Genomic DNA, 14,819 nt, shown 5'->3' with positions numbered 1-14,819 from the left:
CAGGATGGGATGATGAGAGGGAATGAAGGTTGTGGAGTCGGACAGACTCCACTGTCAATACCTGTCTGAGTCTTGATTTTCTTATCTTAAAAACAAAGAATAGTGACAAGATGTATTTAGGAAGGTTACCCTGAGGATGAAATGAGAGCTGTTTTGCACAGTAAGTGCTTCATAGAGGCCAGCAGTGCATACTATGAGCGGCTCCAAGAAAACAGTTAAGGAAGAACATGGTTTACCTGGGATGGTGGCCATGGAAATGGAGAGGAGTGGACAGGTTTAAGAGAAGTCGAATTGAGAAGATTTGACCATTAATCAGAGGGGGCTTCCCTGGCGGCTTCATGGGGTTGCAAAGAGTCGGACATGACTGAGTGACTTTCAGTTTCCCTAGTGGCTCAGTGGTAAAGAACCTACCTGCAGTGCAGGAGATGCAGGAAATGTAGGTTCTGTCGCTGAGTCAGGAAGATTACCCGGAGGAGGAAATGCAACCCACTCTAGTATTCTTGTCCAGAGAATCCCATGGACAGAGGAACCTGGTGGGACACAGTCCATGGGGTCGCAAAGAGCCAGATACGACTGGGTGACTGACACTGACCATTGAGCCGATGTCATGGTTTAGAGAGGAGAGAAAGAGAGAGCTGTGAGAAGAGAGGTGTAGTAGAAAAAGGAGAAGAAAGCATGGAAATGAAGGAGTGGGGGAAGGGGTATCAAAGAGATGTAGAGCCTGTAAAAATACCCAGTGTTAATCAAAGATGTAATCACAGGAGGAGATAGACAAAGGAAATACTCCAGCGAGAAAGAACACTTGTGATTTGATGAGGGAAAAATCCACTTATTCATTCAACCCTTGTTTGTTTATGCAGTACCTTTTATACTAGACATCAATCAACAATGCAAGATAGTCTGATTATTGCATTTTTTGGATGGGTGTTTGTTTTAGCTTTGGTGGTCTTTAAATGTTCATACTTTGAGTTTAGAGTAGAAAATGAGTGATACTTTCCTACATAAATACCTTTTTGTAGTCACAATTTTCCATGAACTCATCATGGTTAGAGTTTAGTAATTAGTGTGTGTTTTTGGAATAGTGGAGTGTGTATATTTCATGTGGGCTGATGACTGACAGATGAGGCCACTCTAGAATTTTCTGTGACACCTCCATTTCCATGTCATTGTAACACTTTCCCAACAGATGACTTGTAAAATGGTTCATTGTGATTGAATGTGTAGACTTTTTCATTTAAATAAATAAAAAAAGCAGAAATTTCTTACGTCAGAATGTATCCTGATTTTCGGAAGATATGGACCTTATAGCCTTTTGAGCTTAACTTGTAAATCCATTGCCAGTTTTCAAATTGAACCCACTTTTAGGCTTTAAAATGTATATAAAACAGCTTTATTGAGATATAATTCACATATTATAAAACTCCCCCTTTTAAAGTATATAGTTTAGTGTTTTTTTTAATATATTCACAGACTTGTGTAACCATCACACTGTCTAATTTTAGAACATTTCATCACTGTAAAAAGAAACCCTGTGTCCATTAGCAGTCACTGCATGTTACTCCCTACCTCCCAGCTCCTGGCAACCATGAGTCTACTTTCTCTCAATATGGGATTTGCCTGTTCAGGATATTTCATGTAAATGGAATCATACAATATGTGGCCTTTTGTGTCTGGGTTCTTTGACTTAGTATATTTTTAAGGTTCATTTATGTTGTAGCATGTATCAGTACTTTCTTCCTTTTTTATGGCCACATAATATTTAAACATGAGAATAGACAACGTTTTGTTTATCCAGTCATTAGCTGATAGACGTTTAGATAGTTTTCACTTTGTAGTTATTACCAAGAATGCTGCTGTGAACGTTCATGTACAAGCATACAAGCTTCTGTGTGGACATATATTTTCATTTCTCTTAGGTGTAGACCCAAGAGTGGAACTGCTAAATCATATGGTAACTCTATGTTTAACGTTTTTGGAAACTAGCAAACTATTTTCCAAAGTAGCTGCCTCATTTTATAGTCCCACTGCCGGTGTATGGGGGTTTGCAGTCTCTCTACCTTACCAACACTTGTTTGTGTCTTTTTAATTTTAGCTATGCTAGTGGGTATGATGTGATTTCTCACTCTGCTTTTGATTTGCATTTTCCTAGTGACAAATGATATTGAACATTTTTTCATGTGTTTTTGCTTCATTTGGATATCTTCTTTTTTTTAATATAGATTTATTTATTTTAATTGGAGGCTAATTACTTTACAATATTGTATTGGTTTTGCAATACATCAACATGAATCTGCCATGGAGAAATGCATATTCATATCACTTGTCCTCTTTCTAATTGGTTTATCAGTCTTTTTATTGTTGCGTTCTAAGAGTTCTTTATTTATTTTGGATACTTGACCCTTATTGAGAATATGACTTGCAAATGTCTTCTCCCATTGTACGGGTTGTGTTCACTTTCTTGATGGTGTCCTTTGAAACACAAAAGTTGTAAATTTTGACAAAGTCCAGTGTATTTTCTGTTTTGTTGCTTATGCTTTTGGTGTCATATCTAAAAATTTATTGTCTAATTTAAGGTCATGAAGATCTATATCTATGTTTTCTTGTCAGTTTTATAGTTTTAGTTCTTATATTCAGTTTTATGATCCATTTTGAGTTAATTTTTGTATATGGTGTGAAGTAGGAGTCCAAACTTATTGTTTTCCATGTGAATATCCAGTTGTCCTAGTACCTTTTGTTGAAAAGATTTCTTTCTCTATTGAATGTTTTTGATATCCTTCCTGAAAAGCAACTAGCCATAAAAGTAATGGTTTATTTCTAAACTCTTTGTTTCATTGATCTGTGTGTCTTGATTACAGCTGCTTTGTAGTAAGTTCTGAAATTAGGATGCGTGAATCCTTCAACTTTGTTCTTCTTTTTTCAAGATTGTTTTGGCTACACTGGGTTTCTTGAATTTCCATATGAATTTAAGGATCAACTTGTCAATATTGGCAAAAAAGGCATCTGGGATCATGACTAGGATTGCATTGAATCTGAAGATGAACTTGCCATTTAACATATTTGCAATTCATAAACTTGAAATATCTTTCCATATATTTATTTATCCTTTAATTTCTTTCAATGGTATATTGATGTTTTTAGTATACTCATCTTGTACCTCTTGTTAAATTTATCACCATTTTATTATTTTGATGCTATTGTAAGTTATATTGTTTTCTTAATTTTATTTTCTGATCAGAGCGTATAGAAATACAAATGAGTTTTATATATTGATTTGTATCATACAAACTTGTTGAACATGTTTATTAGTTCTAATAGGCTTTTTAAATTGACGGGTTCCTTAATATTTTCTGTATACAAGATTATGTCATCTGTGATTAGACATCATTTTATTCCTTTCTTTCAAATCTGGATGACTTCAATTTTGCTTTCTTGCCTAAATATCCTGGCTAGACCTCTAGTGAAATAGAAGTGATAAGATCTTATATCATTCTTTTCTTCTTGATCCTGGGGTAAAATCTTTAATCTTTCACCATCACCTATGATATCAGCTGTGGGGTTTTGGGAGTAAATTTCCTTTATCATGTTGAGGAAGTCACCCTCTATTCCTAAGTTTTTGAATGTTTTATCTTGGAAGAGTTGGATTTTGTCAAATGCTTTTTCTTTGTCTATGGATATAATCATTTTTTTTCTGTTAATTCTGTTTATTTGATGTTATTGTGATTGATTTTCAGAAGATAAACTAACTTTGCATTCCAGATAAATTCCACTTGGTCATGATATATAATACTTCTATATGCTGCTAGATTTGATTGACTTGCATTTTGTTGAGGATTTTTGCATCTATATAAGAAATATTGGTGCATTTTTCCCCCTTCTTGTGATGTCCTTGTCTGTTTTGGTATCAGGATAATAATAGCTTCATAGAATAAGTTGGAGAATGTCCCTTTTTCTTTATTTTTTTGGAAGACTTTGAGAAGAGCTGGTGTTAGTTCTTGAAACATTTGGTAGAATTGACCACTGCATCCATGTAGGCTTGAGCTTTTCTTTGTGGACGGTTTCTGTTTGTTTGTTAAATGATCAATTTAGTCTCTTTATTTGTTGTAGGTTTATTCCGATTTTCTATTTTCTCTTGAGTCATCTTTGGTAGTTTGAGTTTTTCTAGGAATTTGTCCATTTCATCTAGGTTATCTAACTTGTTCACATACAGTTTTTTATAACACATGTACTTTTGTTTCAATTTATTATGAAAAAATTATACTTTTTGAAAATAGGAGCTTCTACAAGACATATCTATGTAGCTCTGGACACAGGCCTGTGATAATAACTATTATAGAGTGCTTACTATGTGCTGAATAGTTTGCTAACTACTTTATACTTGTACTTTCATGTGCTACAACAACATTTTGAGATAGGTAGTATGTTATCTGGAAATGGAGGCTCACATTGGTTGTGCAATTGGTATGTAGTGGGACTAGTAACTGTACCCAGATAACCTGGACACTTGGAGCAGAATTCTTTAGAAAGAGGTACTGAGTCCCATCCAAGTGTTAGCTTGGGAGAAGAGGTATTTCAAAGTCACCTCTTCGTATAGAATGTCTTAAGGTCCCAAGGACAGGATGCTGAGTGGAGAGATGTCATGACTCCTGAAGTTTCAGGAGACTGTGGTAGGTACTGCAGAGGTAGAGAGTAGGATAGGAGGATGCTTTGAATTTACCCAGATTATTCTCTACAGTCTGCTTTAAGCTTAGGTCTCAGGGTTATGCTAGGAGCATGGAATGGGGATACAGCACAGGGGATGCAGCTTGATCCAGGGCAGAGGGTGCTGGAAAGGTGCTTGATATAGTTTCTCCAGCTTCCAAGGTAAGAGCGCAACTTCCTCCCCATCTTTGGAAACACCCCATAGGGCCTAGAGCTTTCTAGAGTAATACTTGTATAATTGTATCATAAATGTATTTTCAGGAGCCACTGGCGTGTAATTCCCCCAAGGGAAGAAACACTGGCAAATTGGTTGCTCTGCTCTGTTGTAAGAATAGCCTAAAAATAAGGGGCAGCGGGCCCGAATTCAAGTCCTAGCTTTGCTTTTCACTCATGGTGTGACCTTAGTCATATTACTTTCCCTCTCTAAATCTCAGTTTCATCATCTGCAAAATGAGAAAAAAAAATACATCTCATAAATCATTCTAAGTTCCAAATTAAATTAATGTATGGAAAGTGGCTTTGTAAACTGTTAAACCTTACAAAAGTTAACGAATGGCTCTTTTTCTCCCCCATATGGAAAAAGCCACTGAATGAATAATCTCTTACTTGAGTGTCCATTTATGTCAGCCTGCTGAGGTCATACGGTGTGGCTTTGAAGTGGAGAAAGTGTGACTGTCAGGTTTTAAAAAGGAAGCAGAGAGACTGTATTTCTCTTGCCTCTCTGCAAGGTAGCAAGCACAGCTGTAAAGGCAATGATTTCACAGAACCTGCAGCACCTTCCTGGGGCAGAAACAGTCAAAATAAGGACAACTGAGAAACCAGACTTGGACAAGTTGGAGAAATGAAATAAAAACAGACCTGGAGGGCATAAAAAGCACCTTCATTTATAAAAAGCATTCTTAAAATAAATAGATTCTTATGTTTCTTTTGTGGTTTTTCTAGAAAATTCCATCTAGTTATTACCTGATCACTTTTATCCTAAGTGTGTGACTGAAAAACGAAAGCTCTGACGTTTTTTAGCCTGATACTTTGTAAAAATTGAGAATGACGATGTTTCTCAAGATAATGTCATATCTAGTATCTGTTATGGCTACTATGATTCACCGATGATTTTAGGAAAGTTTCAATCAGGCTTGAAAGAAAAATGCAGTTCGTGTGGAGGAAAGACGGTTGGTATTGGGGTTGGCAGATGATACGTTTGTGTTTGGTTCCTGGTCCCTTTGTCCTAGCTGGGTCCTTGGAGCAGTTATTTTCCTCAGATTTTCTCATCTGTAAAGTAGGGAGAATAAAATACTTTTTCAGTAGGGTTGTGATGAAGACTAAATAAACAGCAATAAATCTTTGTTGCCTTCCCTGCCTTCTTTTTTTGATTTAGCTTTTTGTATTGTAAGACCAACATCACTTACTGAGAAAACATTTCCAAACCAGTTTTTCTCTCTCATTCTAAATGTGTCTCAAGCGTCTGACTTTTCTTCGTCTGGGATTCTGAGAGCTGCCCTTACAGGGTGGTCAAACAGCATCTCTCTGGTCTATTCACTTCTCCAGAGAATTCTGAAATCCTCTGAGTCTCTAGGTCAAGGCCTTGCAAATCTGGGCTCTGATCTAGGAGAATTCATGGTCACGGTAGTTCTAGGCATGAGAACATGATTAAGCAGTCCTCAGACAGAGACTGCTGTATCTGCTGGGGTTGCCGTGGGAACAGATGGCACTCTCTGGGGGATAATGAAAGGAATTGTACTGAGGGGACTACTTCACGGCTGTGGGCAGTTTACCAGGGAACCTGGAGGGGCCAGGGGGCTAAGGGAAGAACCCACGAAGGAGGCCTTGGCTCTGGGAAGGGGCTGCCTGCCATATGTGGAGAACACCGTCACTGCCACCCGAACCCCAGAAGAGAGGCAGTGCTGTTAAGTGGACCCTTGACTCCTCTCCAGGTCCTCCCTTCAGTTAAGGAGATTTGGGGGCAGTTGGCAAAGGGTGGCCTCCTAGGACACGGGATGGGGGGCACAGAGAATGGATCTTGAGGGGGAGAGAAAGAGAAGAACCATCTTCTCAGTGAGGGAGGGTCCTTAGGGCTGATGCTGACATTATGCAGATTTACTCCAGTCCTGAAACCACGGGCAAGGGTAGCACACACAAGTACAACCTTTTATCCCACCCCCCCCCCTTTTTTTTCCTGTCCTTTTACACATCTAGAAAGGAAAAGATTTAATACTACCCAGATTTGAATCTGAGAAATCCTGTCTTCTGCTTCCTTGCATTCTTGGCCACAACGCTGGCAGTACATAGCTCAGATACAGCGCCTGTTTTCAAGACCTCTTTGAGGATTTATGAAAATGGGTTATTGCTCCTGGTAACACTTGTAATTCTTTATTTTCCTTCTGTAGACAGATGAGGAATTTCTCTTGTGGGCTGATATGAAGTGTATAGAAGTCACCCTAGATCGCATCAGCAGCCTACCCATCAGCCAGAATTTCCCACATTGCCAACTTTTTGGGGCCACTGTGTTGAAGTTACTGCAGGGGTTCCTTAGGATTGATGGCAGAGAAAAGCTGTTCATGGTCAGGCTGCATCCTAGGAAAGAGGTTGGATTAAAGCAGGGACATCTTAAAGGCCAGCAGCACAAGCAACTTGGAGCTGTTTGGTCCTTCTAAGAGAAGTAGGGAGTGGCAGGCAGTCTTGATTGGCCTGAAGATATTTGAAACTCTGCCATGTTAAAAAAAAGATTATACTTCAGGATGGGCCCCTGGGATGGGATAACTTGCAGTTACTGGGAGATGGGGTTTTGTTCCCTAGGATGAGGAAGCCCTTAAACCATGAGAGCATATGAAGATTGGCGGGTAACCTTATGTGGTCATTGCATGCTTCTGCAAGGAACAGTTCAATTCAAAGGTCAGTACTCAAGAAGCTGTGACAGAGAGTAGATCTGGGCATAGAGCCTGGGAACAGAGTGAGACAGTGTCCAGTGCCCTGAACAGAAGTCATGAGTGTCTGAGCAGCAGAGCTTACCATAGAATAGACATGAGGTTTGGAACTGCTGTGGCTAATAAGCTATGGGCACGGGCTGCTAAGCTCATTTCTGGGATGGATTTTATTTGTCTCAGGTTGCTTCAGAGGCCTGAATTGAGACCTGTGTGCTGACGCTGCTCAACATTTTAAAGATGGTGTCTAATCCTTCATGGGGGCGTGGTCCCCATCACTGCAGGTCCTCCATCTGCATCTGGTTGGTGAGTTCTTTGGACTGTTGTTAGATAGAATCAAGCATGACTTGTGTAGTCAGACAAGATAAGCTTGATCTCATTAGATGAGGATGAGAGCAAGCTTTGATTGGGTCTCGGATTAGAGACAAGGAGAATGGGGTCTTACTTGTCTGAGGCAAGGGCAGATCTGCCTAATCAGTCTGTAATTTATTAGGCTTCCAGTAAAAATTGGGTTTGATATGTAATGAATGACCTGAGGGGCTTTCCAGGTGGCTCAGTGGTAAAGAATCTGCCTGCCAATGACACGGGAGACACGGGTTTGATCCCTGGGTCAGGAAGAGTCCCTGAGGAAGGAAATGGCAACTCCCTCCAGTATTCTTGCCTGGAGAATCCCATGGACAGAAGAGACTGGTGGGATACAGTCCATGGGGTTGAAAATAGTCAGACATGACTTAGCGACTAAGCGCGCACACACCAACAACCTGAGTCCCCTCTGTGCATGCGGTGTGACTACATACATTAACAAAAACACATGGAGGTTTACTGAATTCTGTTCTACACTGGAGGAATAACAAAAAGAATGAAGACAAAGAAAATTCTCATTGGAGAAATTAACTTAGGCAATTAAGTTGGCTGGGTAGTCCTGAAATTATAGCTTGTGTTTAATATATGGAAACAAATAAAAGATTAGGACTTTGATTTTTTCCTTGTCACATAAACATAACAAGTTTATACATGAATAAAAATTAATGTCTGTGCCAATGAGTGATACTAAAATGCCATGCTATTCTTGCTTGTTATTTTTGTCACCATAAAATAGACCATATTTACATGATTATGTAACCATATGCTTTTCAGAAGTTTTAGATTTAGATTTCATAATAGTAATGAGAACTGGCAGTTACATAGCATTTACCATGTGCCAGGCACTGTTCCAAATTGTTTACATATGTTAACTCCTTTAATCCTCATATACTCTTATATCCATATAAGGAAAGTGCCATTATTATAAAATATGAGGAAATTGAGGCACAGAGAGGTTAAGTGACTTATCTAAGGTCATGCAGATAATTAATGAAAGAAAATATTTGAACCCAAATACTCTTGAACACTACAGAGTACTATGGAGCTGTGATTTATTAAGTACTTTGGAAGGACTGATGCTGAAGCTGAAACTCCAGTCCTTTGGCCACCTCATGCGAAGAGTTGACTCATTGGAAAAGACTCTGATGCTGGAAGGGATTGGGGGCAGGAGGAGAAGGGGACGACAGAGGATGAGATGGCTGGATGGCATCACTGACTCGATGGACGTGAGTCTCAGTGAACTCCAGGAGTTGGTGATGGACAGGGAGGCCTGGCGTGTTGCGATTCATGGGGTCGCAAAGAGTCGGACACAACTGAGCGACTGAACTGAACTGAACTGATCTGCCTCATTCAGTCTTTACCACAGTGCTGTATGAAAAGAATTGTTTTGTTCATCTAACAAGTTAATAAACCCTAAAATTTAGGGATGCTTAGAAATTTGCTGAAGATGGAACTTACCTGCAAAAGTCAAGGTAAATTCATGGACTCTTAAGAGTTTTATTCATGAACTTTCAATGGATAAATTTTCTTTACATTTGAAATAAGCAAATCTGTAAAAATGAAACCAAACCAAAATAAATCTGACCTATTGAGAAACTAAAATTATATGATACACTTTATCTTAATGAAAATGGTCTTTTCTAAAAATTTATTTTTATTGAGGTTTACATTGATTTATAATACTACATAAATTTCAAGTGTGCACCATATATATTTCTACTTCTATATATGCTCTAGCATGCTTACCACCAAATGTTTAGTTTTCATCTGTTACCATTCAGTTGACCCTCTTTACCCCTTTTGCTCTACCTCTGCCCCTTCCCCTCTGGTAACAACTACTCTTTTCTCAGTATCTGTGTGCTTGTTTTTGCTTGGTTTGTGTTTGTTTATTTTATTTATTTATTTTGTATTCTATATATCAGTGCAATCTTACAGTATTTGTCTTTCTGTACCTGACTTATTCCAGTTAGGATAAAGCCCTCAAGGTCCATCCATGTTGTTGCAAATGGCAAGGTATCATCTTTTATGACTGAGTGTATTCCATTTTGTGTGTATGCATATTGTACGCATATATATCACTAGGTATGTGTATGTAAAATCTATATATTTATCTATCTCACATCTTCATTCATTCATTCACTGACACTTAGGTTGTTTCCTTATGTTAGCTATTGTAAATAATGCTTCAATGAGCATAGGGGTGCGTATATCTTTTTGAATTAGTGTTTTCATATTCTTTGGGTAAGTACCCAGAAGTGGAGTTTTTGAATGATATGGTAGTTCTTAAGTTTTTGAGGAATCTCCACACTATTTTCCATAGTGGCTGTACTAATTTACCTTCCCACCAACAGTGTGTAAAGGTTCCATTTTCTCCACATCCTTGCCAACCCTTGTATTTCTTGCCCTTTTGGTAATAGTCATTCTATCAGGTATGGGGTGGTAACTCATTGTGGTTTTGATTTGCATTTCCCTAATAATTAATGGTGTTAAACATCTTTTCATGTGCCTATTGGTCATTTGTATGTCTTCTTTGGAAAAATATCTTTTCATCTCTGACAGTTTTTAATTGGGTTGTTTTTTGTTGTTCAGTTGTATGAGGTCATAATCTATTTTGAATATTTATTAATAAAACCTTATCTGATATGTGATTTTCAAATATCTTCTCCCATTCAGTAGGTTGTCTTTTCATTTTGTTGATAGTTCCCTTTGCTGTGCAGCTGCTTTTTAGTTTTATGTAGCCCCACTTGTTATTTTTGCTTCAGAAATGTTCTTTCAGTCCACCTTTTTCTCTATCACATCGCCCTCTTTATCTCTTTCAATGAACTTTCCAAAATGTGCAGTTGTTTTTCTTGGTCACTTACTCGATTTGTGTGCTGGTGGTTTTCCCTTACTTTCTGTGGTGTTTGCTTACTTTCTTTTTTATTCTCCGTGAGAACCAGGACCTCATCTATCTCCTTTCCTACTCTTTCCCTCATGCTCACCTACTGATGTCTTCCAGAGACATTTGCTGGAAGACTGACAAGTCTTCTGAAGGCAGACAGAGAATATAAGGGAAGAAAGTGACCTTTCAGCCCCCTTAAAACCTGAACCCTGCACTGAGCTTGGATGAGTGAGATCTGTGCTCAAAGCAACCAGCCCCAGGACAGGAATCTGAGGTCAGCATATTAGTGAAGACACAGGCCACTGTCCACCATTAGGAAAGGCCTCGAGCCCGGCTTATTTGGCCAGATGTTCTTGGGAGTGTCTCATTGTCACCTTTGGGTCCTTGACCCTGGCCTGTGACTTTGTACTTTGAAGATTTCTGATGAGTGCTGTGGGGTGTGCCTTAAAGTGGCTTGTGTGCACTGTGGAATTTGGCTCCCGAAAGCCTCATTTTAGGGCTTCCCTAGTGACTCAGCTGGTAAAGAACCCCCTTGTCAATGCAGGAGACATAAGAGATACGAGTTCGATCTTGGGTTGGGACGACCCCCTACAGGAGGGAATGGCTACCCACTCCAGTATTCTTGCCTGTGAAATCCCAGGGACAGAAGAGCCTGGAGGGCTATAGTCCATGGGGTCCACCCAATCCATGGGGTCACCAAGAGTCAGACACGACTGAGTAACTAACACTTTGCTTTCAGTCTCATTTTTAAGGGATTATCTGAAGCCTGGTTTTGTTGTTTGTTTTGCTTTCCTTTTCTTATCTTAGCTCACTGAATTGCCTGGTTCAGGGGACATCAAGACACCAGCTTGACTCACTGTCCAGCACTGACATGGAGCAATTTCTCTCATTCTGAGAGAAATCTCAGAAGTCTGCTGGGTTATGAGGCGCTGGGGGATGAGGCTCTGTGGAGAGAAGCTCTCTCGTCTGCTACTCCTTTTTAAGCTTTCTTTGTGTATTATTAGCAGGAGAAGCCTTGCAGTGATAGCTTAGATGTGAGTACTGGTCTGGGTAAGAAAGCTTGAGAATCAGTGAGCTTGGACTTTGGGTGCTTGCTCGTGAATCCTGACCTCAGTTTCCGCGGGTGTTGACGGGTAACTATTGGTTTCCAGTGAGAGAGGGGGAGCCTTAATCTCACCATGTGTGGGATGTGCCCCATGGGGCCGTGTTTTGTAGGCAGTGAAGTTAAGGCTTGCCCAGAAAAATAACATGTTTTCCTTGCCTGGTGCTTGAGGTGTTTGCCCGGTGACTGGCTGATTGGCGGTTAGGGAAGAAAGGAGACATTGGTTAACTTGGGTGTCCGGAAGATTTGTGTGTGTGTGTTTGTGTAAGTGGCTGTTTCTTTGGAAACAGTAGAGGACAGATGAAGAAATAACAAAGATATTACTACTTTAAACTTGTGTTCGAGTTCCTTGAAGCATCTTACCAACATTAGCTTGATGTCATTATTTAAATAATCCCGTCACTTCAAGAGTACCAGAAATCTTTTGATGTGGGTGTCATAAAGGTGGATAGGAAAACTGAAGATTTTGGAAATTACTGAGAATTTTGCCATCCTAATTCCTATTCGAACAGCTTTATCTGGTTGTATTCCCTACAGAGGCACTTAGTGGAGAAGATAAATCAAAGCTGTATCTCACCAAGGTTTTCTTTCAGCCTTGATGTAAAATGCTTTTCTGAGATTAAAAATGGTTGACCACTTAGGATGTGGTGGTACATGGAAGAGATATTTTCATTAAATAAAATTCTCACTACTCTCAAGCATTAAAATTAAAAAAAAAAAACCTCAAAATTTTTCAGTCTTTCCATACATACTGACCTTTCTGCCAGTATGAGGCTGGAGCCAGTTGGAGGGCCAGTGATCTGCTTTCAGGGACAGAGGTCTAATCATCTTGAACAACCCAGTGTCCTGGGTTAGGAAGTGTTGCTATTATTGAGGTGTCATCTCCCCATTTTCCCAAGTGGTTGAATTGACCAGATTTTTGATTTGTGCTGTGACTTTTTTTTCCCCCACAGCTGACTCTTGCTGCCTTATTCAAAGTTCAGTTCAGTTCAGTCACTCAGTCGTGTCTGACTCTTTGCGACCCCATGGACTGCAGCACACCAGGCTTCCCTGTCATCAACGCCCAAAGCTTGCTCAAACTCATGTCCATAGAGTCAGTGATGCCATCCAACCATCTCATCCTCTGTCGTCCCCTTCTCCCTCTGCCTTCAATCTTTCCCAGCATCAGGGTCTTTTCCAATGAGTCAGTTCTTCGCATCAGGTGGCCAAAGTATTGGAGTTTCAGCTTCAGCATCAGTCCTTCCAATGAATATTCAGGACTGATTTCCTTTAGGATTGACTGGTTGGATCTCTTTGCCATCCAAAATATTTTTATTAAATATTACCTGGGATATTTTGGGAATTAAAAAAGAGAGAGAGAAGAAAGAAAAAATAAGAAGAGCAAGAACAAGAATAGGCAATAAGATGATGAAGGAAAATATAATTTGCTGAAGAAAATTTAATGATAAAAGGAGGGTTTGATTTCTTCTTTGGTAGCCCAAGTGGAGAGCACATGTAAACATTGTCATAATCTGTATTACTCTTATTTTTTTAAAGACTTTATTTTAGCACATATATAAACATATATATATAATTAATATTATCAAAATTTGTGTCTGTTTTACATCAACTGCATTTTTTAACCTTTTGACCCCCTTTACTCTTTAGTCTTATATTAATATTTTTAGTCTGTATTAGTCTGATTTCTGATGACTCCAGGTGAGTCTAAAAGCACCCACTGATAAGAAGACACTGAGTTTCTCAGTTTATCCCAAGTGCCTTCCAGATTCCACTCTTTTCCTGCCATGAGAATGACTGGAGTCTGGATGGTAAGGACAGCGTGGCCAGGCTCTAGTGGTGGGCTTGCCTAGCAAGGAGCTTTCCCTTCATGTCTGTGTTCGGGAGCAGTACCCCAGGAAGGTAAACAAATTCATCTGGCTCTCTAGCTCCGGCTCCTCCAAGCCCAGGCTGAGGTATATGATGCTCCCTGGCTTGCTCAGCCAGCAATAGCCAAGTTTATCCTAGGGTCAAGTGACCCATTACCCAAGCTTATAGGTCAGCTGGCATGTCAGAGAGCTGGGGTTTGAACACCAACCAGACTCCACAGCATTTCTTGACATTGCATCTCAATTAGAAGACCAAGAAAGTAAATCGACTTGGGAGCCTACAACTAAAAAGCTGATAGATAGTTAAGGCTTGGCTTGGTAGTTGCTAGGTTATCCGAGAAGCATAGATGGTTGGGATCTCTTTGACGATCATCCCCTCCAACATCTTTTAGAATCCTTCATCTCTCTGCACATGCTGTCAAGTGTAGCTATAACTCTTTGCACCATCCATTACCTCAGCAGTTCCATGTGCTTACTACAAGGTGACTGAGAAAAACAGTAGCCAACATTTCATAGCACTTTACAGTTTATGTAGTGCTTTTGAAATATCATCCATTTGATCACCTCAATATCCCCAGAGGCACTTGATGCCGATATTATCTATAGTCCCCTTTTTACTGAGAAAAGTAATGTTCAGAGAAGTTAAGTAATTTTCCCGGGATCACACAGCTAATAAGCAAGGGAACTGAGATTCAATTATTGATTTCCTAACATTAAATCTGGTCCCCTGGCCACAGTGTTAGGCTTATGGTAAATAATGTAGTCTTGAAAAAAAAAACGTTGGAAGTTAATCTCACAGTTGTGTCTGACTCTTTGTGATTCCATGGACTGTAGCCTGCTTGACTTCTCTGTTCATGGAATTCTCCAGGCAAGAGAGTATTGGAGTGGGTTGCCATTTCCTTCTCCAGGGGATCTTCCCAACCCAGGGATTGAACCCAGGTCTCCTGCATTGCAAGCAGATTCCTTACCAACTGAGCCACCAGGGAAGCCCA

General features: G+C 39.7%; 1 protein-coding gene across 3 annotated transcripts in view; it reads left to right on the top strand.

Annotated features, from left to right (window-relative positions):
* The window catches only part of CREB5 (cAMP responsive element binding protein 5), a 441,056-nt gene that overhangs the window by 55,020 nt on the left and 371,217 nt on the right, over window positions 1-14,819 (top strand). The window contains exons 1-2 of one of the 3 annotated variants that reach the window (XM_055590510.1): window positions 7,446-7,587; window positions 7,800-7,922. The exons of the other annotated variants lie outside the window; for them this stretch is intronic. Of the exons in view, the coding sequence (XP_055446485.1) occupies window positions 7,857-7,922 (66 nt within the window). The 5' untranslated portion in view covers window positions 7,446-7,587; window positions 7,800-7,856. Of the gene's footprint in view, window positions 1-7,445; window positions 7,588-7,799; window positions 7,923-14,819 lie in introns of those variants that run through there. 3 annotated transcript variants of the gene reach the window in all.

The sequence above is a fragment of the Bubalus kerabau genome, chromosome 8 (genome assembly GCF_029407905.1).
Source record: "Bubalus kerabau isolate K-KA32 ecotype Philippines breed swamp buffalo chromosome 8, PCC_UOA_SB_1v2, whole genome shotgun sequence".
NCBI lineage: Eukaryota > Metazoa > Chordata > Mammalia > Artiodactyla > Bovidae > Bubalus > Bubalus kerabau.
The sequence above is the reverse complement of the archived record's forward strand: the minus strand, read 5'-3'. Positions and strand labels throughout refer to the sequence as shown.